Source organism: Rhipicephalus microplus, chromosome 8 (genome assembly GCF_043290135.1).
Source record: "Rhipicephalus microplus isolate Deutch F79 chromosome 8, USDA_Rmic, whole genome shotgun sequence".
Taxonomy (NCBI): domain Eukaryota; kingdom Metazoa; phylum Arthropoda; class Arachnida; order Ixodida; family Ixodidae; genus Rhipicephalus; species Rhipicephalus microplus.
In genome coordinates, this window is record NC_134707.1 from 127,941,987 (window position 1) to 127,967,720 (window position 25,734).

The following is a 25,734-nucleotide window of genomic DNA, read 5'->3' on the forward strand; positions in this document are numbered from 1 at the left end:
TTCGACAAATTTAGCGACAATACAAACATGGCTATTTTGGCTACATTTGGCCTGAGTTCTGGCGTCTTTCGAATTCCACCCAATGACAAACCTACATATATTTTGTAGGTGCGTCATTAGCTGAGAAAAAAGTGCATTTGTTTCCTGTTAGACAGAGCTCACATTCTTTTGCTACCCTCCATCACCAGTGAGAGATGTCATCATAAAAATGCACACAAAGGTGATTCATCATGGTAAACCCACCAGACCGCCCAGCTTCGCTTCATGTAGATCAGGTCTCTGTCTTGAACGCCTGCTGAATCTATCAGAAACTGAAGTACACATATGTGACGGTATCGGGAGAGCGTAAAACCGATTCATTTCGCTCTGAAATAAACATCTGTAAGGACATGCTTCTTGAGGAAGAACCTTGTCATCCAACTAAAACTGTATTTTATCAGCCACGCTCCTACACCTCGCCGTGGTTTGTGGGGTATCGCCAAAAGCTCCACATCTGGGCATGCGCATAGAGGTTGGACTGGACTCAACATTTATAGTAAAGAAGATGTGAGTGTTAAACAAATGGTCTGTTCGGCGAATGGGCGCAAGTGAAACATGTGAAAGGGAGATTGGTAGAGCCGGAAGGAAGGAGATACAAAGACAGGGAAAGAGTGGGGGAAAAGAAAAAAAAAATGAAGGGGTAGATGGAAAACAATGGAAAAAAAGAAAAGTAAAACATAGAGAAAACAATGTAGAATAAAATCGTAAAAGGATACAAAAACAAGCAGCAGTGTCCAAAGAGAAAAAAAAACGCCAGGCCTGCGCGGGAGACGCAGCGCAGTCACTGCGGAAGCTAGAAGAACGGTCTTTCAGAGCTTCTTTAAACACTCGTTCGGTAACTGCTGCAAGCACACTTGCTGATACTCACTACAGCATTATTATTAGAAATTGTTGAGTAGTAGGCCAGTATTCCTTATGCTATTTTTTGTCATTTTACTGAGAATCGTAGTATCCGCTAAACACTTGGAAGGAATTTCGTGCCAATTGTTCATGCAGTGGCTGACGACGATGAGGAATGATGCTTCAGGTTTGTATGCGCCACAGTTAATAGTAAAACAAGAACACACTTTTGTAATGGGTTGGAGCATTGGACGGCCCACTCGTTACGCTATTCGCATGCTGCGACAAGTGGTTACCTTTCGCTCTTTTAAAATGCTTTATAAGCCGTGTTAACGCAATTGCTTTCCCTAGATCAAGCCTGCCTAAGGTAAGTTTGCGATGAAGCCTGAAGCACAATCATAGCTCAGTGGTAGAATACTGGGCTGGCATGCAGTGGACCCTGGTTCGAGCCCCGCTGTGCGAATGGTAGTAAGTTTTTTGTTTCTTATTTCGTGCGACAGTGGTTACGGACACCGGTGGTGGCGACAGCAGACAACTACGGCGCTGCGCGATGCCCCAGTTAAGATTTTACAGCGTTTGCTGTAACAAAAAAATTTAGATGAAGAAATCAGTAGAAAAAACAGACAACATAAATAGAAAGACAGACAAAAACATAGTAAAAAGCATAGAGATACAGAGAGTCGTGAAATATGAGCTAAACAGAAAGCAAAAGAAAAATTGTCCCGCCTCTCTGAAAGCAATTGTGAGGAATTGCAATTAATACACGGCGTAGTTAATTATCGGCGCATATTATTGATGAGATGAGGTTTTGTACCGTAACAGTTTATTTGCACATTCATCAGCCAGCGGTCGGTCGAGAGTGAGGTGCGCGCTTCACTTTGTTATATACACGTACGAGCGAGCGGACGCGAGAGTGGGCCGCAGAGAGAAGAGAGAGTGAACGGCGAGAGAAAGAGCGGTGAAGCACTGTACTTCCCCCCTCCCACACTGTCTCCACGGAGCTCCCGCAATGCGAGCGCCCTCATTCGCCAGAGCGCGCTCCTCATCTCCAGTCACTACGTCACATACGTCATCTACGTCATCTACAGTCACATACGAGGGGGTAGACACAGTATGTAGTGCGTGTATAGAGAAAGAAGTAACTGCAGAACACTTGATAATGTTCTGTAAAGGGCTTCACCCTATAGTTCAGGATGATAGCGCAGAGTTTTTCAAAGCACTGGGGTTTAGGGACCGGGAGGGCAAAATAGACTTTAAGCGGGTAGACTTAACTAGAAGGACGTCATCTGATTGGTGGCTAAAGTCAAGGCGCGAGTGAAAATTAAACTCTTCACTGCAAAGTACGAATCCTCAAACTCACTGTTTAAAGGAAAAAAATAAATCTAGTTTATTGTTCATTAAGTATCAAGGCTTGGTGGCGCTAGCCACCACCCGATCTAAAGGGTACAGCCATATCCATCTATCCATACTCTGCGCTTTTCCACCCGCACAACCAGCTCTGGTTGCTAGGAGCGAGGATAAGCGCGCGCGACTGCAGCTGTTGCAATACCAGAGAGAGTTAGGGCGGAGAAAACACCTGGCAACGCGTGGACACCGCCAGACGCCTGACATAGCCCAACTAAGAAATGCTTTCGCGTTGAAAATTCGACAAACTCCCCGTACCATGGATATCGATGCCATGCGAAGCACATGGAGGAAGGAGACGGCGGTGTAATATTGTTATTGAGCGAGACGATACGAAATTACGCTTGATAAATGTCGAAATGTAAACGCATGAACATGTCCGTTGGACGGGGGCAAATATTTTATATTACCAGTTGTTTAGAAAGACGTCACGATGCCGAGAGCAACGGGGGCATTACAAACCCAAGAATCAGTAAACGAAAATGCCACGCTTGGGACTGAGAAGATGGTAGCCCTGTATTGGGCTATGTGACCAACTTCAGTAAATAGCGCTTAGCAAGAAGTCTGCCTAAGCAAACGTGATGGCTGTATTATTGAAGTAGTTATCTAGGCTTCATAAACTAGATTGGCAGCACTGGAACCACAATTGAAGTTTAACCAACAATATACCTGCATGCGGTATTTTTTTCCATGGAGTTCCGAGACCAGGTCGGAATTCTTGATTGTCCCGCGGAGAGCGCTTCGGTTTGATCCCTGCTGGGAGCGTAACATATATACATAGAATTCACCAGCTCAATGCTGCTGGGGCTGGTTTCTCCTAATGCTATCACATACAAAATGACAATGCTTCACGCTGTTCCTCTGTAGACGTAAACTGTCAAAGACATGTGACGCACATCCGCGGGGAAGTATAATGGAGGACCGTACACGAAGTGACCTTGCAAGTCATTAAAATGACGCCTTTGAAGTGACCATTTGACATAATCGAAAATGATTGATTGATAGATATGTGGGGTTTAACGTCCCAAAACCACCATATGATTATGAGAGACGCCGTAGTGGAGGGCTCCGAAAATTTCGACCACCTGGGGTTCTTTAACGTGCACCCAAATCTGAGCACACAGGCCTACAACATTTCCGCCTCTATCGGAAATGCAGCTGCCGAAGCCGGGATTTAAACCCGCAACCTGCGGGTCAGCAGCCGAGTACCTTAGCCACTAGACCACTGCGGCGGGGCCGAAAATATAGTTAAAAGTTCTGAAGTACACATTAGACCCTTTGAAGTGAACATTTCAGGCAAGGACAATATTATTGGCCGATGACAGGCATTGTTTGAGTGAATGTACTACCCTCCCCTGCCTCCCTTCCTTGACGAGTCTTCTACTTTCAGGCGTGCGTAGACTGGCAGGTACGCGTCTGAAATGTTATTGAAAGCAAAAAAGTGCGGAAAATTGTATATAGATTGTTTTATCGTATAATCCGCAACTCGCGAGTTATTGAACTGTGAGGCATAAAAGGAAATTGTAAAAAATAAATTCTACAATGCAAAAACATTCAAAGCGAGAAACAAATCAAAGCAGTTAGCATAACAAAAAACAAGACGAATAGAAGTAAAATTCAGCAGATCCACGCACCCTAGGAATCGACGTTATGCGATGCATGCGGAAGAAAGTTGACCGTGTATAATGTTTTATTGAGCGATACGTCTTCAAATAACGCTAAATATGTGTATAAATACTGCACGCACAAACATAGGTTCAAGAGTTGCAGATATTTATATAGCCAGTTGTTCGCGCTTGCGCAATGTTGCCTACAGGAACATAAGTAGTAGCAACATCAGAAGCGATAAACTTATATGAAGCGCTGGTGCTCTTGAGGATGGTAGCCCTGGACATTGCTACATAAGTCAACTTAAGCGCATGACACCTAACTTCAAATAACGTTAATCCGATGTGACGTATATTTCAAAAGAGTACATTTATAAACTTTATAAACACAGGTAACCAGCACGGCAACCACATTTGAGGTTGGTTGGTTGGTATGTGGGGTTTAACGTCCCAAAACCACTATATGATTATGAGAGACGCCGTAGTGGAGGGCTCCGGAAATTTAGACCACCTGGGGTTTTTTAACGTGCACGCAAATCTGGGCTCAGGGGCCCACAACAGTTCCGCCTCCATCGGAAATGCAGCCGCCGCAGCCGGGATTCGAACCCGCGCCCTGCGGGTCAGCAGCCGAGTACTTTAGCCACTAGACCACCGCGGCGGGGCAACCACGTTTGAGGTTTCAAGAGCATTAGGGTCTATTTGAAAAGCACTTCCGAGATCTCACGTGGCTCTGTGGTAGAATGGTTGATTACCACGCAGAATTCGACTCTGGCTGGGACCCCGACATTTACTCTTTGCGTTCCACAGGTCAACGCTACCGATGTCAGGTTTTTCACTCACGCGTTAAAATAGACCGTATGCGTTCTCGTCGTTCCTGGGTAGAATCTATGTTTCACTCACCTGTGGCACATACCCACATACCAGTGGCACATACCCTCCCGCGGGTATGTGCCACTGTTTGACGTGAAGTGTGATGACGCATGCGAAGGGGTTGCGATATTATTCATGTTTTGATCAACGGGTCATATTCGTCTAACCATCCTAGTATGATGGGTGGACGACACCAAAATTAGAATGGGAGGGTAAGATGACATTACCCTCTCAATTTTGCTTTCCACAAATTTAAGGGGATAATCACGAGAGCACCCAGTCATAAACGTTTAGATAGATATATAGATAGATAAATAGATAGATAGATAGATATATAGATAGATAGATAGATAGATATATAGATAGATAGATAAATAGATAGATAGATAGATAGATAGAGAGATAGATAGATAGATAGATATATAGATAGATATATATATAGATAGATAGATAGATAGATAGATAGATAGATAGATAGACAGACAGACAGACAGACAGACAGATAGATAGATATACACCGAAAGTGATTGTAGTATGCAAAGGAATGCTTAGACGTGTGACAGAGGTGCACTGATAACTCTTAGGAATGCAATGTGCATATTATCAGAAGAAACTTCTTAACGTCCACTGAGCGTGCTTGTAGACATCATGAACCAGCTCAATAGGAGTTCTATATTGCGTCTTGTTGTTTTTCTAAACTCTATTGCAGACAAAATAGCTGACATATAGCGTGCTATGAAAATTCAGCATAATGCGCCCGCGCTGATGCTAATTTTAAGACATCAACCCGTGTACGATTTGTGACTGAAGTTTCCTTATTTTTTTCTCGCAGCGCCACCTGAGCCGACTAATCTGAAGTTGGTTTCCGCAAAGGGCGGTAATTTCACCGTCACATTCAAAGTGCAACAAGAATGTTACAACAATTGGTACTGGTACCGAGGTTATGCCAGCAAGAGCAGTGTTCAGGTGTTATATAACGACATTTGCAACTTCTACCGTTTGGATTATAACCAGAAACAACTGACCTGCACTGTAATTCAAGCCTGTGACAAATTGGACTTGAAGATATGGACTCTGAGAAAGGGACCACCAAGGCGTACTTCATCTATTCCTGCTGTATTTCGGTTGATTGATATACGTGGAAACTGTTAACGAGAGTTTCCTTATCACCATAAACCAAAACATTCTTCAAAAAATAAAGTACACTCCTATGTTCGCGCTTATCCTAGCTGTAAAACAAAAGCGTACTTTTTTGTCAGTTTTGCAGCAGTTTTGGGCTTTCCATTACTTGTGTAACAAATAGACAACGAAAAATTTCTCGAAAAGTTTCTAATCCTATTTAATGGAAGAAAGTTTGTTGTACAAACTTATTGTCAACCACTACAATCTCGAGCTAGGGCTAGACACTTAAACAGCAGAGTACAAAGATGGAGTATATTATTGCAAGAATATCCTTTGGTTGTTCAGCATACTAGAGGCTCGGAAAACGTAAAAGAAATGAAAAGGAATGTCATGAGCAGGTTGTGATATGAGCTTTCACTGAAGTGTGATAAAACCTTTTATTCTATATTTGTACATCTACATTTCTATATTTAAACGTTTTGGGGGGACTTCTCTCACACGTGTTTACCAGCGCAGCGCAGTGGTCTTGAGTTGACAAGTGATCAAGGCGGCTAAAATGTGCTTGCAAAGTTTTGTCTCTGGGAAAAAGAGAAACTTTTTTCAAAGGAGGGGCATGCGTCATAAGTGGTCGTGGCTGAAGCGTGAAAAGAAAAGTGAAGTGCCCTGAACGTCATCGCGAGTGCTTGTCACACAAACACGAGCATATCATTCGAAGCTCTGTCGCACGATATGGTTCGTTACAGTGCCATATGAGCGCTGTGGCGTACACTCCAATCGCGGTGACATTTACAACATAAAATGAGAAAACTTATAAGTCCCAAGTTACGTGGCCGTTAGCTGAATTTTATCATATCTCGCATAGAGGTTACACGGACAGTGCATGCTATTTGATAGGCTGAAGCACCACGATATGCACTGTAAGCTTTACATTGCAACTTGTTAAAAGCGCAGTGATTCATATCTCTGGTGACCTACACTATAGATGAAAGTTTATTGATGATTGTTTCACATCGCGATCTTTAATGATCAACGCTGGCTTCAGCAACTGAACAGTGCCTGATTTATTACCAGAACAGGTCTCTACAACAGAAAATCAAATGATAGGCGCAGCGACTTTACAATGCGGAATACGATTGCAAGCCACGTTGGGGTGAGAATAAGAACTGCAGTTCGATAAAGTGAGCCCGCTTTCAAAGACACACAAAATAAACATATTGGTATAAATACGCTCAGACATGGGCAGAAAAACAAGAGTGAAATACCACCTAATTTTGGTTGGAAGTTTCTTCAGCTGACTTTATAATTAGTTTGCTTTCGAGCCGTAGTTTTGCTCCCGTCAAGCATAGCTAATAGTCGCAAAGAAGATACAACGATTGGCAAGTTGTGGCACGACAAAGTATTGTCTTCTCATGAACGAAGTTCTTTGTCTGTCTGTTTGTCTGTGAGTGCAGGACAACCGACAAAGTTAGGCCAACGTTGCGGTCAAAGAACCACTCCGTAGCACAAAAAAATGATCCCAGACTCGCAATACCATTTATTAAAAAGAATTGCTGTCGTCTTGTCTACATTTTTTTCACCATTGAAAAAAAGCTGCCGTGATATGAAAAAAAAAAACGTCAAATAACAAGACCGCACCATGCTCGCCTAACCTTTATGAATTTGCCAGCACAAGAGGAACAGATGCCGCCAAGTTCACAAATTCGCATGCGACAGCCGCGCCAGTGCTGGCGCTTAGAGAGATGTCCAACAAGTGTAACATCCTCTAAGCGGCTCTCCAACTGCATCAAACCGGGAATGGTGTCACATCTCCTGGGCTTTGCACAACGTGAAGTGTAAGCGGGTGAGACTATGCCGGTAGTCGAACACAACCGATGCAGTCCCATAACTACTCGCTTCTGTACGCAGATACGTTTGGAGAGTCGCGTTGCCTTTCATTTTAAAACACACCTGCGTGCGTACACCAAATACCTAATTGTAGCCAGTAACACACAAAAGGCATCTTTGCACTGATTGTCGCCGAGGTTTGGTTGTGTGTCTTCTAACCAACGTTCGCTTACATCGAATATCCATAGTTTCTTCTGAGTGAGCATACAGTAGTGGCCACTACTGCAGTAGTGAACGCGTTCGCTTGAATTCGCTGCTGGATGTCACCACTGCGTCTACTCTTTGTTTATATCGCACTCTATCCACTTTCTCTGGCTTACGTGCATGTATAGCAACGCTAGTTGCTGCAGGTCAGTGCTGTTCAGTGACAACACTGTGCCCGTAATGTTGCTTGCGTTAACTTTATCGCCTGTTACTAGTGTCTTGGGGTAGCCTGGTTTATAGTGGAAAGGAGTCCTGCAGTATAGAATTTCTAGGAATGTTTATTTCGCCAAGCGCCTGCCCACATGTCTCAAAATGAGGAACTTCCTTTTTCTACCACGCTGGCCCTACTAAATTTTCGGGCTTTTTTCTTATATATGAACATTCGTATCATGAAAGACTAAAATTACACTATTCTTTATAGTATACTACGATTGCTCTATTGACATTTGTCGGGCCGAATGACCTTGGAACGGAAAGACATTAACGATTTCAGTGGGACAGGCGTATTAGTAGGGACAGTGTATTGAAGCCTTTCCCAAATCTTGATATAGCTTGATTGGTGTCATCCACCAGTCTTTCAGGTTGTTTAGGGTGACGTTGTAGTGCTCAACTGGTATCGCACACGCCGCACGATGATTTTATCCAAGTATGACGCACTCAAGGAACGCCTTCCGACGTTGTGTGTCGTCGTCGTGCACCCTGATCTGTTCGAGCAGATCAAAATACCGATGCTTTGCTGAGTTACTTATTATTGTGAGCAATTACTTCCTGCGTTTCTGCCGGCAACGCGCCGTTTTTTGGAACTCCAGGCGGGAATACGATGTCTCGGTCAAGCGCTTCTGCTCACTATACTTGTTGACGAGTGTCTGCAGGTGCTCGTAGCCCGCATACCAGTGGCCGTTCGTCGGTTGCGCGGTCCGAGCACCGTATCTCACTGGTGGCTTTGAGAACGGCTTGGCGTGTGCACATGTGATTTGCTGCGATTGACCGAAGTATATCTGTGGAAGCGGCAACTCGTCGGCGTGTTCGTCGTAGTTTAGTGAAAGGGAAACCTGGCTCTCTCAGGAAGCGATGACACTTGAGTTCACGGATGCGTCATCCACCACCGCCGGGTGGCTGACTGCGTGCATTGCAGATGCGCACTGAACTGGCTAGTCACTGCCGAAATGCTACTCGAAAATCTCAGGCCGAAAGAGGGGGTTTGGAACCAGCGAAAGCGTTGATTGATTGATTTGTGGGGTTTAACGTCCCAAAACCACCATATGATTATGAGAGACGCTGTAGTGGAGGGCTCCAGAAATTTCGACCACCTAGCGAAAGCGTTCGCACCATTGCTACGTTGACGTGTCTCTGTACGCATGGCCGCCTCCTGCAAGTATCGAGACGCCATGGCGTGCATGCTCGGCTACGACGGAGAGAACGACGTCACCGACCACGCAGCCAGTGGTGCATTTCCGTAGGTGCAATGTGAGCACAACGTAATGTACGGCGCACCCAACGGAGACGCTTCTAACAACATGAGGACAGACGGACTTTCGTTTCCGCTAGCCACATACAGCTTTCGCTCTAAAAACTGCAGCTGAATACGCAGCGCTGGTCGCTTCGGAGTATAAAGGAGATATCAAAAGCCTAGAACGTTTGTGTTCTTCCGACTGCTTTGCGCCTAATAGCCCCTTTACACTGCCTTGTGTATGCGTGCGTTCAAGACATAAAATCAGTCTAAAAATAAATATGATTCTAAAAACGGCTTGCCCCTTTTCGGCGCCTAAGTTCTGCAAAAAGTACTACAATATTAAGCTGTCATTTCCGTGTTATATTTCGCGCATCGCAAAAGCGGGCATGGGGTGACAGTGACAACAGTTGGCATAGAAGCGAAACCTTTTGCCCTTTATTCTGAACAGCACCAGCACAGTATCGGTCGAATCGGGTTTCAGGTTATATGCCACGCACTCACGCATTGCTGTCCATATTGCTCACGATAGTATCTAAACTGTGCATGTGGTCGAAAATTCGAGTCACGATGGCTATAATCACGTAGTCACAGGGCTGAACTTCAACAACAGTTGCATCTATGAACTCAGACGTGTGGCTCAAAAACTACGAATTCAGAAAATGATTTAGGGAAGCGGCAAAGCAATAAATCACCTAGTTTCAGTGGAACTATATATGATTGAAAAGCGAGAGACTTAGGTGCATTACCTAGGGGTATAGTTTAAGTGATGCAAAACAAGTCACTACGTGATGTCGCCACCTGACATCACCATGACGTCACAGACCGCCAGGATGAGCGACGTCATCGCAACGTCGCTATGGCGCGTTAACACCCAAGTGAACCGCAAATATTACGTAGACATCTATGGTATGTTTCTCGTGGTCTTTGTGAATGTCTGTTATATTTCAATAGAAATCCAAATTACGAAGATTACATGTAACCAATACTATGAAAAGCTCGGCCCAGCAGTGTTGCAGGTACGTTGCACATGGACACTCAATGGACATTTATTACGTATACATAGACATTGTCATTTGGTAAAGAAAAGTTTTTTTCATGCATTTCCCACAATTATTGCGTGTAGTTGGTGTGTTAGACCTGCGGTCCCATGGCAGTCTTGCTCATTCTTGCCCAGCTGCACTTTATACTAAGCATCAAAGGTGTGAGGCTGGCCATATTGTTTGATATGTAGTATTTAACGTTCTAAAACCACCACATGAGAGACGTCGATGTGGAGGGTTCTGGAAATTTCGGCGCACTTGGGTTCTCCTCTCTCTGAAAATCTGAGCCCACGGAACTACAGCATTTTTGCCGAGTATACATTAACCACTAGACCAGTGCGGCAGGGCGAGGCTTGCCCTATTTCTGTCAGACGACAACTTTAAAGCCAGCCTCACGGTGTTGATACTTTCTGTAAGTATAGCACATCACCTCAGAGCCAGGCTGCAGTGGTAGCGCAGGTCTCTAGCACATAAAACTATACATACCGCAAGCTTGAAAGAAGTGCAGGGCTGGCAATAAGTCTGCTTTGTTTCTCTGGAGCTTCTCTTCCTCTTCTTTTGTTTTTTCCCAGTATTTCTGTCTTTATTTGCTCTCTATTTTAATCTACATTCTTTGCCAATTCTAATTTTTCATTTTTTTATTTTCTATTTCTTTCTATTTTTCACTTGCTTTATACTTTCTATTTTTTATGTGTACGCCAAGCGACGACAGCCCAGGCCCTTAAAGTGCTTCACACTCGAAAGCACCTTCAAGCTGCATGATTTCGGGCTATCATGTATGGAAGCACTAATGCCACCCATGTTAATTTTATTGTAGTTTGCGCACTTTATATCCTCGCGCATGTAAATGTATGTATTAGGCATGCTCGAACGTCGCATGTTCATTTTAGGGGCGAAGCTCTTTATAGCGACACCCGTTCAGCCCTCGTAAGCGTAGTAGTAGTGTGTAACAAGTGTTACATTTTGACCTCCAAGGTGGTGCCGGTGGGAAATTTCTTCTGGGCGTAGTTGAACAATGAAAAAAATTGGCAGCGTGCGCGTTCACCTAAATCCGAAAGCTCCTCTCTCTCATTCCCCATTACCAGCCATTGACCATTCCCCATTACCAGCCATTGACATGTACATTGAGCACTATCTCACAGGAAAAGGTTGCTAGGTTATACTCGCTGGGCATAACCTTCTTGGTTTTAGAAAGGTTTAGCGAGCGTTGGGCCGTAGTGCTCTGAATACAGTGAACTATGCACTCGAGGTGGTTGAAGGTGGGAAGTAGACCCGAAGCGCAAGTTCTAAGAAAGTGTGCGTGTGTCATCTCTCATTTATTCCTTGGAATGTGCGCTGGATGGCGGTGCTTCTATATGGGGAATATATCGTGAAAAGATGTGGGATGGTGGTACTTGGAGTGTTGAATAGATGGACGAATGGACACACAGACAGATGCATGGATGGGCGCATGAACGGAAGCGGATGCGAATGGATGGATGAATGCTTCGCCCCATTCTCCATCATTCGCTCCGTGGATATGCTGCCAATTTTTTTGTTCGAGCGCTTTCTACATTTTACGTGCCAGTATATAATTGTCATTTTAAAGGTCAACTAAAGCGGTTTTAGAAGACAGAAAGTTATGCGATGCATTTGATGTTTCGAGCACGTATTTGCGACTTCCGTTGTGACATCTAGTATTGATCTAAGAGAGAATTGCATACGACGTTGACAATAAGCAGGCTCTCTAGACTGTAACAATGACACATTATATGGATGTGGATTAGATGTTGTTGATAGACATAGACATATGTATCTGATTTATATATTGACAGGCAATCGGTGGTTCACTTGAACTTGGTAAAACCATCAAATGACATCATCGCTAGCTTAAATGTGGGCCGATTAGAGTGGCAGGGCAAAAGCTAGCAAGGTGAGGAAAGCTCTAGAAAAAACAGAAGGAGTGGAACAAAACACCGATTAGAAAAAAGATGGATATTGTCCTTGAGTCGAAATACGGATGCAAATGCGCGAGGTACGGTGTGAGCATTTTGAACCGCGGCAGTTAGGCGTCAATGCGTAGGCGGCATGACGTGCTCCCTTTGCTGCTGATGAAAGCTTAATCTGATGATTAGGAGATGCACTTGGAATAATTACCGCATCCAGAAAAAAAAGTTAGGTTAGACATTTTTCAAAGTTGACTTTTTTTTTGCGAAAGTCCTCATCGTCACGTGAGGTTACATTTCAGACCCACCTAGCGGATGCACGCCTGGTTGTCGCTTAAAAAAAGACCACCAGGCCTGCGTAAAACGCTTTGCGCAGTCCCAGTGAAAGCTGTGAATGACCTTTTCAAAGTCCCTTTCAAACAATACTTGGGCACCTGCTACAAGGTCGCTTCCACTGTACCCACTTAGCCATAAATATTATTTTGATTTAGTAGGGATGCGTTCCTTTGTTTCTAATGGTGAAGCTGACGACGATCAATCATTTCTTTGAAATAGGTTGGAAGATTTAACGAACTTCTCGTTAACGCAGTTAGCATTCTGTGACGATTGGTTGTTGTTTTGCTATTCTAAAATGCTATGGGGGACCAGCGCTCAATAGGTGGCGCGCCAAAAAAGAGCACCTGGCGGAGAGTTGCGACTCAACTCAGCTGCTCCCGCCCTGACAACCGGCCGCAGTGTTACCACACTAAGAGCCCGCGCGTACACCGCTGCCGCGCTTCATTTTGGAACAAAGAGCTCGAAAAGCGATTGAACTAGAAATATGGCACTGTGATTTCAAAAAATAACTTTGTCCGAATGCTACTCTTACATAAAGAGCACTAAAATACGGAGAAAAGTCATGCAAAGTGGACTGCGTCAATGCTTATAGTATCGAAGGGCCATGATGGCAACTTCCTCGTCCTCAATTTCTCGTTGCCTGCTGGGTTTTACGCTAATGGTAGTACTGGGTGACATGCCCTCATTCATAAGTCTGTGCTGCGACGATACTACGCTGCCAACATCTACAGTAAAACGAAAAAAAAACGGCAGATCCCACGTGCTGTGGGAATCGATGATATGCGAAACACCAATGAGGAAGGTTGATGTCACACTAAAATGAGTACAATGATACGAGGGAGAGGTAAATGATGCCGTACATGACTTACGTGTCATGATTATCATGTTTGGATGTGTCATTTACCTTTGTCATCTTTTCACGTCACGTGATCTCCAAGTTTGTATATGTGGAGCTAAGAAAACGGCCGCGAGCACGCCACGAGTGTGGTATGTTGTCATTTTTCTAACTGAAAAGCTTGTCAGCATTGTCAAGTTTGCACCAGTCATATACTTTCGTCATTAATTGACGTCACGTAACAGAAAATTTGCTATATGTGAAGTTAGCAAAACGGCCGCGAGGGTATCATGAAGGGCCAAATATACTCCATCCTAGCCTTGACGCACGTGCACGCTGGATATAGCGATGCTACATTAGCAAAACGCGAGTACTCTATAGTCTGACGCCAGGCGCGACCAGCGTCCGTCGGCGCGGCCCGACGGCAACAAGCACGAAATGCAACTTGCTGCATTTCGCGCGGATGCGTTACCCAGACAACACTGCATTTTTGCCTTTTGTGACGGAGGGACGCCGGAATCGCTGAAACGCGCATGCAACAAAGACGCGCAGCACTGCGCGCGCCTGGGAGTATATAGCAAAACTGATGCCAGGTGTGGCAACGCCGGCGTGACGCGACGGAATGAACGTCTGCGAGAACCCGCACCGCGTCATGTCGAAATGCTTTGGCGCCTTGACTGTGGTATGTCGTCATGTTCTCGCACTACACGCATCTCATGATTATCATGTTTACACCACTCACATGCCTTCGTCATCCATTGACGTCACCTAATACAAAGTTTGACTTATATGTGCTAGCGAAACGGCCGCGAGCGCGTTATGAGTGTGGCATGTATTCATGTTGTTACATGACACACATGTCATGATGATCATGTTTGGATGTGTCATTTACGTATGACGTCCGGTCGCGTTGCGTAATACCGAGTTTGGTACATGTGAAGCTGGGTGAAACGGCCGTAAGCGCATCATGAGCGTAGCATACATGCTACGCTCATGATGCGCTCATGGCCGTTTCGCCCAGCTTCATAATGTTACATGACACGCATCCCATGTTTATCATGTTTGCGCCAGCATCATACCCTCGTCATTCATTCCCGTCCCGCAATAGCAAATTTGGTATAAGCTAGCAAAATGGCCGCCAGCACATCATGAGCGTGGCATGTAGTCATGTTGTTACATGACACGCATCTCGTGATTATCATGTCTACACTAGTCACATACTTTCGACATCCATTCAGATAACATAATACCAAATTCGGTATATGCGACGCAAGCAAAATCTCCCACAGCGCATCATGAACGTGGCATGCAGTCATGGTGTTACATGACACGCATGCTATTATTGCCATATTAGGGTTGGTCGCTTGTGTTCGGCATGGAATCATGTCATACCATACCAGTTTTGGAACATTCCATGTGAACGAAACCACTGAAAGAGCTGCAGGACCATGACAAAAAATAATGACGTTCATGACAGAGATGTCATGATATTGATGTTATGACTACTCACTTATACTCGTCATACATACAGTCATGCTATGCCATACCAAATTCGGCATTGATACCATTAACGAAATGGCCAGGAGAGCTAAAAGTAGTAGGCGGCTAGACAGATAGATAGAATGACAGACAGACAGACAGACAGACAGACAGACAGACAGACAGGCAGACAGACAGACAGAGAGACAGACAGACAGACAGACAGACTGACTGACAGACAGACAGACAGACAGATACGCTCAAAGTTGGTGAAGTTCGCTAAGAAATGCTCAGGAATTAAAAATTAAACAAGCGAAAACAAACCTAACGATATAGGGAGCAGTGAAATGAGCAGGTCGCAAGTTCATAGGGAAGGTCGTGCGCTGGAGTTTCCAGGACCGCCCTGGCGGCGAGAGCGCGCACTTCTCAGCTGCTCCTGTAGAGGAGAGTGGCGACTGATAGAGGAGGTGCGAGCGCGCATCGCAATAACAAAACCAAAGGGCGTTGGTGGTACTGCTGTGCATTTAACTGCAACAATATATAGCAATAAGGAGAATGTACACAGGAAAAGGAGGACGTAGAAAGAGGAGGGGGCGTTTCATTCAGGTGGTAAGGCAAGCAAAGTTTTGCTCTCGCTGTCGTCTAGTGCTGTCGGGCTCGTTTCTAAACTGAATGACGCGTGTCTGCTATATTTACTCGACAGTGAAGGCCGCCACCAATGAAAATCGAGGCCAAACATTCGAGTTTAAGCGGCGTTTTTTCAGAAACGAAACGATGAGCGTAATATGCAACATACGGCACATGGGAACTTTTTTTTATGCACTCTAAAAATATCGAGTAAAAAGGGTGTCTGTTCGCCCCACAACAGTAATCGTAATCAGGACTGCGTGCGCTTCCTTTCTTGAAAACTCGGCGCTGGCCACTTTCATATCGAGAATGCAATGTAACCTTGATAACGGGCATGTCGATCGTGACCGGAATGTACCGGGCGTGGGGTGATAGCGCAAGGATGGAACACAATATAGATGACGATTATTGTTGTGGGACAAAAAGACACCCTCTTTACTCGCTCTTTTCTTTTTTTAGAGTGTGAGGCCTGCTGAGTGTTGAGTTGTGCATTTCAGGACTAACAGGTTTTATGCGTCCATCCATCTGACCACCACCACAAAACTCCATCTGATGCATCTGCGTGAAGTGAATGATATGATAGGCGGATAAATCTTCATTTTTTTGTAAACAGTTGCGTGTAAAGGAAAGTTGCTTTGTCCACCAGAGTTCTGCGGGGCCACGTTCGCCTACGCTTCCGAGATACTCTCACGGTGTGCACTCGCTGCCTCTGTCTAACTTAATTTGTGCAAAAGACAGGGTTCTTGTAACGAAGAAAGCAGCGGACTACTCGAAGCTTCGCTTTCTGGAATCAGCCGATGCGGTAAGCGTTTTTATCACTGGCTGCCGTGGCTCAGTAACATTGGAATTTATACCTTGCCAGAGAATAAAATGTCCTCAATTTTTACTTGTTCATTAGTTCGCCTAACGCACAGTTTCAGTTTTTCCTCTTGCCTGTATTGGTTTAAAATGAAAATGTCTGTTCAACATGGATGATTGCTAGGTTTTCATCGACCACACAAGATATCATTTTGAGGTACACTGTAGTGTGCGCATCAAGATAGTGACCTCATTGGTTTCTCCAATGCCCACATATATCTTGGTTCACGGGTGCTCTTTTTCATAATTCTCCCCATTAAAGTGCACCGCCGTGGTCGCTAATCTATCCCGCGCCCTCAAGAAAAGCAGCGTGACAGCACACGTGCTATGCTGCCATGGTGGTTTGCTTGATCAACGTCCCCATGCATAAATACTGCGGACAGGGTGTACAAACGATGCCAGAAATTTACGCAGCTACCACTCTGCTTTTGTTTTGTTTTACTGCAGATGTTGGCTGCGTGGTATTGTCACAACATGAACTTATCAATGGGGGTATGTCATCAAGCCCTAGCATTAGCCCAAAACCCAGCATGCAACCATAAATTGAGGACGAGGGAGCTGCCATTACGGCACAACACTGTTCCTATGATACTATATGCATAGACGCAGTCCGCTTTGCATGGATTCTCTCCGATTTTAGTGCTCTTTATGTGAGAGTAGCCTTCGGACAATGTTATTTTTCAAAACTACAGTGAAGTATTACTGGCGCAATAGCTTTTCGAGTGCTTCGTTCCAAAATGAAGCACGGTAGCGGCGTACACGCGTGTTCTCGGAGTGGTACGCTGCGGCCGGTCGTCTGGGCGGGAGCAGCTGAGTTGTGTCGCGTCTCTCCGCCAGGTTCTCTTTTTCGGCGCGCCACCTATCCAGCGATGGTAGTACAAACATTAACGCGATTTATTCTCCGACATGAAGCCTACCTAGAATGAGATTGCAGAGGAGTTTCAAGCACCAGGGTAGCTCAGTGGTGGAATAATAAGACGGCACGCCGGGGCAGCGGGTTTGAAGCCCATTCCGTCATCGGCCTTTATTGAAGACGATAGTCTTTCTTAAGGACCTTCGACGGAAAAATTTTTGTCTGTCTGTCTGTCTGCCTGCCTGTCTGTCTGTCTGTACATTTGTCTGTTTGTCCACCCTAACGATACTTCAAACGGCATCAAACTGCCAACCCCGTGCACAGCGCCCACCAATATGCGTTCACAGTTGTGTGATTGTCAATTAAAAAGATATTATTGCCAATATCTGAGGCGCCACAAAGCTTCAATGTTTTCTATGTCTGCCTTTATACTAGAAGAGGCACACACAAGTAACTCTAAGTAGTGTAGTGTTTAATCGCGCTGCGTTGACAGTGCAACGTGATGCTCAAAAAGGTGTTTCCAACGCTTTGATACGACGTCACGGTTGTGGCACCTGCCCGCCGCTTTACGTTCTACTCCTTATCACCTCCGAGACTGGCGCGCATCTTTCTGCGTGGGCTGCACGCCTTCGTTTTCGAAAGTTAAGTGCCACATGGCACTTGTGTCTAACGTGCCTACATGCACAGGTTCACCTCCGCCACACGCTTGAGGCACTCTAACGCAGCGCCTGCAGAATACCACTCACTGATTTTCTTGCGCAGAACATCAAATAAATGTTTTTTGCACTTTCTCCAGACGCAAGACGTTCGTCTTTCGACGACATTTACAGTGTAACATGTAGATTCGGGCCAATTTTGTTCAGATTTTTCATTGTTGGTATGATGGTGGTGACGGACACGGGCGGTAATGGTGGCGTTGAACAAATACGGTACCAAATGATTCATGTTGTGACCTTACCTTTCAATGTAAGAACAAAAAACGTTAGGAACACGTAGTTGATTCCTCCGTCTTAAGGATTGGCTTGAGACGAAAATGAAATTTTGTCCTTACTGAAGTAGTTCAACGTTATGGGAGAGCTACCTTGCAAAGTATTTCTTGGTATTTGACACCTATAACCATGGCCTGGAATTCCAGACACTTTGGCTGTTGAGGAAGTATCCCACTGGGTGCCAGCAATGCGTCAAAAGTTGTAAAAAAATGTGACTGCGCTGCGCTTGACCAGCCAGTGACCAGGGGAACTCATTGAGACATCGTAGCCTTCTTCACTTTCGCTCTCCCGCACCCCCTCCTGAGCGTTGCGTCTTTCTTCGCTGGGCGCACGCCTCGGAAGGCAGCGTTTTCCACCGTCTCTATTTGGGGAACAGGCGGACCAAGAGCCTGTTTTAAATGTGAAGCATTTCTTAGCAAACTTCGGCGACTTTGAGCGTATCTATCTATCTATCTATCTATCTATCTATCTATCTATCTATCTATCTATCTATCTATCTATCTATCTATCTATCTATCTATCTATCTATCTATCTATCTATCTATCTATCTATCTATCTATCTGTCTGTCTGTCTGTCTGTCTGTCTGTCTGTCTGTCTGTCTGTCTGTCTGTCTGTCTGTCTGTCTGTCTGTCTGTCTGTCTGTCTGTCTAGCCGCCTGCGACGACTTTTAGCTCTCCTGGCTGTTTGAATAATGCTATCATTACAAAACTTGGTGTGGCATAACATGACTGTATGACGAATATATTTTATTAGTCATAACACAAACATTATGACACGTATGTCATGAACATCATGATTTACATTTCATTGTCTTGCTGCTCTTGCGGTGGTTTCGTTCACATGACATGTTGCTAAACTGGTATGGTCATACATGATTGCATGGCGAGACAAGTGACATACCCTAATATAAAAATCATGACGTGCGTGTCATGTAACAACATGATTACATGTCACGCTCATGGTTCGCTCGTGGCCAGTTCGCTAACGTTGATCATACCAAATTTGATATTACAGTACGTGAATGAATGACGAAGGAATGTGACTGTGCAAACATGATAAACACGATATGTGTGTTATGAAACAACATGACTACATGCCACGCTCATGATGCGCTCATGGCCATTTCGTTAGCGTCACATACACAAAATTTGGTGTCACGGTACGTGAATGGGTGAAATTGGTAAATGATACATCCAAACACGATAACCATGACGTGCGTGTCATGTAACAAAATGACTACATGCCATACTCATGATGCGATCGCGGCCGTTTTGCTAGCTTGACATATGCCAAATTTTGTATTACGTGACGTGAATGGATGACGACGGTTTGTGACTGGTCCAAACATGATAATCATGAAATGCGTGTCACGTGACAACATGATTACATGCCACAGTCGATGCGCCAATACACCTACATGTGGCATGGCGCCAGTGCGCGCCTGCGTTGGTTTCGTCACGTCACGCCAGCGTCGGCACTTCAGTGGCCGGTCCTGCCATATGCTTGCAGGCGCGCGTCGTGCTGCGTTGCTTTGACGCATGCGTGCTTTAGCGCGTCCAGCGTCCCTCTGTCACTAGAAGAGGCAGACACAGTGCTGTCTCGGTAATGCATCGGCGCGAAATGCAGCATGTCGCATATCGCGCCGGTTGGCGTCGGGCCGCACGAACGGACGCTGGTCATGCCGGTCGCGCCTGTCTTTGCTAACGTATAACATTCCTGTGCCCAGCGTGCGCGTGCGTCAGCGGTTCATGTAGTATATTGGGCCCTTCATGACCCACTCACGGCCGTTATGCTCGTTCCACATATACCAGATTTGGCGTTGCGTTACGTCAATGAATGACGAAGGTATATGACTGGTGCAAACATAATAACCATGACACGCAAGTCGTGTAAAAACAAGACAACATACCACGTTATTAGAGTGCTTGTGGCTGTTTCGCTTGGTTCACATATAATACGTTAGGCATCACGTGACGTGAATAGATGACGAAGGTAAACGACACATTGAAACATGATAGATGACACGGAAGTCGTGTACGGTATAATTTACCTCTAGCTCGTATTGTTGTGGTGATTTTAAAGTGACATATCAACCTTCCTCATTCGTGCTACGTATACCGTCGATTCCTGCTGTACGTGGGATCTCCCATTTTTCAGCTTCAGTTTCAAACGTAAAAATTTCATCTTTTCACAGAAAACGTTGCTGTGTACTCGAACTGTGATTGCAGGTAATTCAGAGGCATCTGTGATGATTATTAGCCTATGAATTCGAGTATTTTTGTCATGGTAAGATGCGGGCAAGTAAAGAAAGCTTTCAATTTTACGTCATTTGCTCACCTACATGCACTACTGTTACTTATAAAACCATTAGGGCGCGATGCAAGTTCAAAATTGCTGAAAACATATTATAGCTTTGCTGCACTAGGTGTCAAACCACAAAAGTACGCGATTGACACATCTTTTCATAAGGCCATCTCCAGTATTCTGGGCACCCTAGAATCGACTCACAATATTCAAGTGCTACATTGATTGTCCTTTGTGTCCAAATTCACGTATGTATGAATAATTAAATTAAGTATTTGACTTCTACAAAAGGTCGTCACTCAGCAAGGGCTCTTGTTGCTTTTGTGGGTGAGTGATTTGAATTTCTTTACGAAGGATGACGCGGCTTTCCAGACACACGGGAGCACGAACAGCAGAAATCATACTTCATAAAGAAATTCAAATCACTCTCCCACAAAAAACGATAGCCCTTGGCGGCTGACGTGCCTACGTGACTTCTTGAAGAAGACAGTGAATTATTAATTTATTTATTTATACATACGCTAATCCTGACACAAGGGAGAATCAATCGAGTGCTTAAAAATAAACACATTCGATGTGTTGTGACATTTCATTTACGCCCTCCGAAGAAGGCCAGAGGAAATATTTAGGAGAAAGTAAATAATTTTGTTTGGTACGTTGTACTACTCTCGAAGTCACTCTCGAATACTATACGTATATCATTTACAGCTAAAAGCTTCCGAAATTCATTGTAGATAGGGCTTCAGGCTATTTGATGAATGTGCACCAAGACGCGCAGCTGAGACTGCGTTTTGATTGATATTGATATGTGGAGTTTAACGTCCCGAAACCATCATGTGATTATGAAAGACGCTGCAGTGGAGGGCTAAAGAAATTTCGACCACCTGGGGTTCTTTAACGTGCACCCAAACCTGAGCACACGGGCCTACAACATTTCCGCCTCCGTCGGAAATGCAGCCGCCGCAGCCGGGATTTGATCCCGCGACCTGTGGGTCAGCAGCCGGGTATATTAGTAACTTGACCACCACGGCGGGGCGCTGAGGCTGCGTTAATCAATCGCACACGAAGTCGTGAACAACCGGTGGATGAACACACAAAGCCATGTATCGCTTGAAGGTGCTCGAGTAGCAGTGCTTGAGCGCACGTCCTATTTCTATTTAGCGTATCTGGCGCGCGTTCATTTTTCCCCCGAAAAAACAGACAGGCCTCCCCCATTTCAGCTACGGAACTTTAGAGCACCGGCATGTTGGCCAGATGTGCATCAGCAGCGCAGTGGCAGTCATGTAGAGCAATCCCTTCCTGCTTTCCAGTTTTTCGTCCATTGTACGTTTTGGGTATGGCAGTTCAGGAAAACGATACTATGTATACATGAACGGCTGTGTCGACCCCACGAAAAACGTTCACCCCAGACTAGGAGACATACCATTTTTTCTATTGTACACGAGTTTTGCAGTTATTTTCCTAATGTATGCCCTTCCTTTATTTTGATTCTCTTTGTATGCCAAGGTGACGTTCCAGCAGTAATTTTTAAAACGTATTTGCGAAGGTCAGCGCTCTTATTGCAATGCGCAGGGATGAACGAAAAAATAAAAACTTGTCAAGAAAGAAAAGTCGGAATAAGAAAATATTTGAAGGAAAGACCTTGGCCATTGCGCCTACTATTTTTAAAGGTATATTTGTCGCTATAAAATTAACGTTTTCATCAGTTCGGCGGGTGCTTTTTCCACCACAGGTGGAAGGCATGCAGTATTTAAATTTGCGGGAATAGCCTGCCCATTTCAAGTTAGTTGGGCTCAATTTTGGTCCATCTCCATGAAACAATCAGTGCTGGAGACTTGTTTCCAACTAAACACCAACCTGTGGACAATTATGACCTGTAGATGCGCTGTCAACACCACCACATTACATGTGTCGGGAGACCTTCCAACCCAAGCGGGGGAAGGCATGTAGAAGCCCCTCATTAAGTCCCCAGATTTGTTATTTTTACCTACACACCAACCATCGCTTCCTCTCACATCCGCTTGACACACGGAACTGGCGCCTGCCATCTTGTTCTTCATAGCATGGTAATTTTAGCGCTACAAAAGACGTACACATGTGATAGACAGAGAACAGATAAGCACTGCTATCAACTGATTTATTGCAAGCATAGCAATGAAATATAAACACAACGGTTGCCAGACGCCGTAAGCACATATCATGGAGACCCGACTTATTGGGCTACGGGCGTGTACGTGATATCAAAAAGCCTAATTTAAATTTTGGTTGTCGATTTCCTAGGTTTTCGCTTTTTGCCAAGTTGCCCAGAGTAGCTGCCAGACAAGTCTAACGTGACGGCACAGTGTGCTCGGTTCGCGGAACTATGGTGTCGATGTAGTTGGTTGTGAGTGAAGCATCATTTCCCCCACGATTGAAGAATTTAGAAACATGAAATAAATTAAATTGATATTGAAAGACTCTCGTCGGATTGACAATAAAACCTGGGTTTACTGGCAAGCAGATGATCTACCGCAGAGCTACACTATTTCTTCAAACTGCTTTTGAAAAAAGGAAACAATATACAAATGTGTAGCGCGCCTACGAGAATTCAACCGAGAGAAGAGGCACCAAGCACAAGATGGTTGCACCTGTTCGTGTTAATTTTTTTCTCTTTATATAAACCAACAATTTAATGGCCAATTCCTCTTGTGGGCATGAGCAAAATGTAAAAGGTCAAGCAAGCAAGAAAGTCCTGTCAGCATTAATAGCGTCAGACGAAACGTACAGTTCGTGGCCTCACAGCACCGACATCTGTCTATCCGTTTTCACAAATGTGATTTACTAGAAGGAGCCTACCTAATGCCTTTAATATTGTCTCGCAGAAATGTAGACTCTCAATGGGTGTCAAAAAAAACTATATTGTGCAACAAGCAGGGGCTCTAAAGGTCCGTTCATTGAAAAGTTTTTTAGAGCTATTTAGTCATCATCAGCTGCTAAAGCATCAGTGAAGTGGTCAACTGTGTAGGTTCGCGTGTTACCTTAAAGATGCGTAGTGGACCCGTCCCTATTTAGCCAAATGAAGAATTCAGGCGTGCACTTAACTGTATTTTCAGTAGACATTCTAGGATAGTTTGAAAGGCCAATGTTACGGGCACAGTCGTCCATTTTCTCACAGCGTGGTTGAAGCACGCACTGAGAACGTGAGCCAGACTTGCAGTTTAGAAGGCCATGTGCATAGGGCCTGATTAGGATACCGTGTTCCACCCTGGGAAATGGAGCTCAAGCGTCCTCGATGTTCTCGCTTTTCCTTTCTGGGAGCACACCACACTGCGTCTGTGTTCATTTCCCACCGAACCAATGAAACTGTGAATCAATTCATGAAATTTCAAGGGGTCTTTAGCGTTCTGTCTTTTCGGCATTTTGTTTTTTTTTGCATTCTGTGTATTAGTATTTATAATTTAGTGTATTCTCAAAATCGGCCTTCTCATAATTCGGACTCTTAATTATCGGCGTTTCGATAGGCATTCAAAACACCGAAAATCAATATGACAAAGAATCGGAATGCTGAAAGGTAAAACACCGCGAAAAGCCAGATTTAGGAAAACAATGAATTATGAAATGCCGTAAAAGTGAAATGGCGAAACATTGAAATGTCGAAACGACAAAATGGCCGCAAAACCTAAATATAGTGGAACATTACGTATTTATCCGAATGAAGGTTACGCCGGCTCAGTGAAGGGTTCATACACTTTTGCATCTTTTTTCAACTGCTATGTTCTCTTCGCACGTGGTTCAAGCCTTCAAAAAAGAAATAAATTGGCAGATCCCACGTACAATGGGAATCGATTATATGGAAAGAACGAATGAGGTAGGTTGATATGTCACATTAAAATCAGCACAGTGTTACGAGGAGGGCGTAAATTATGCCAGACAAGACTTCCATGCCATGATTATCATGTTTGGATGTGTCATTCACCTGCGTCATCTATTCACGTCACGTGATATCAACTTTGGTATATGTGAAGCTAGTGGACAGGCCGCGAGCGCAATGAGCGTGGCATGTATTCATGTTGCTACATGACACGCATCACATGATTATCATGTTTGCACCAGTCACATAATTTCAGCTTCCGTTCACGTCCCGTAACGCCAAACTATGTATATGTGAAACAAGCGAAACGGCCACGAGCGCACCACGAGTATGGCACGTACTCATGCTGTTACATATCATGATGATCATGCTTGGATGGGTCCCTTACTTTCGTCCTTCGTTCCCGTCATTTATTATCAAATTCGGTATATGTGAAGCTAGCGAAATGGTTGCGAGTGCATCAAGAGCGTGGCATGTAGTCATGTTGTTACACGACACATATTTCATAATTATCCAGTTTGCACCACTCACATACCTTCGTCATCGATTACTGCCCCGTAATACAAATTTGTTATATGTGAAGCTAGCGAAACGACTGCGAGCACACCCTAAACGTGACGTGTAAGCATGCCTGTCCTTATATCCACGTAAGGGTCTGTCACTTGTGTTCGTCATGCAGTCATGTCATACCATACCATTTTTGCAATATGTCATGTGAACGAAACCACCGCAGGAGGAGCAAGGCCATACCACGTAAATCATGACATTCATGAGTTATGTGACGAATTCCTTATTATGACTTGTCACTTATGCGCGCCATACAGTCATGTTATGCCATACTAATTTTGGTATACATTTCATCATAGAAAATTCCAGGAGAGCTAAAAGTCGTAGGCGGCTAGGTAGATAAATACGCCCAAGGTCGCCGAAATTCGCTAATAAATGCTTAGCATTTAAAACTATATACACATTACTGCACATGTCATCGAGTAGGAGAGCGATTCCTTGTATAGATTGGCATGAGCCAAGGTGTGGCTTGCACTGACGTAACTGAAAATAAAATGTTGGGCACTTCACGACACACACAACGTTTGTGACGTCCTGTGTTAATGCTATTGTTACGCCTCTTGCAAGTTTTTGTTATTGACGTAACTGATTGAAGGGAGTGTTTGGTGAAACGGCATTTCGTCATCAAGAAAACTAGGACAGCACT

At 44.6% G+C, this 25,734-nt stretch overlaps 1 protein-coding gene across 1 annotated transcript in view; it reads left to right on the forward strand.

The window, feature by feature from the left end:
* LOC142768372 (uncharacterized) overlaps positions 1–25,734 on the forward strand; it is a 195,831-nt gene that overhangs the window by 19,674 nt on the left and 150,423 nt on the right. The window contains exon 4 of the mRNA XM_075870343.1: positions 5,593–5,856. Coding sequence (XP_075726458.1) covers positions 5,593–5,856 — 264 coding nt within the window. The remainder of the gene's footprint in view (positions 1–5,592; positions 5,857–25,734) is intronic.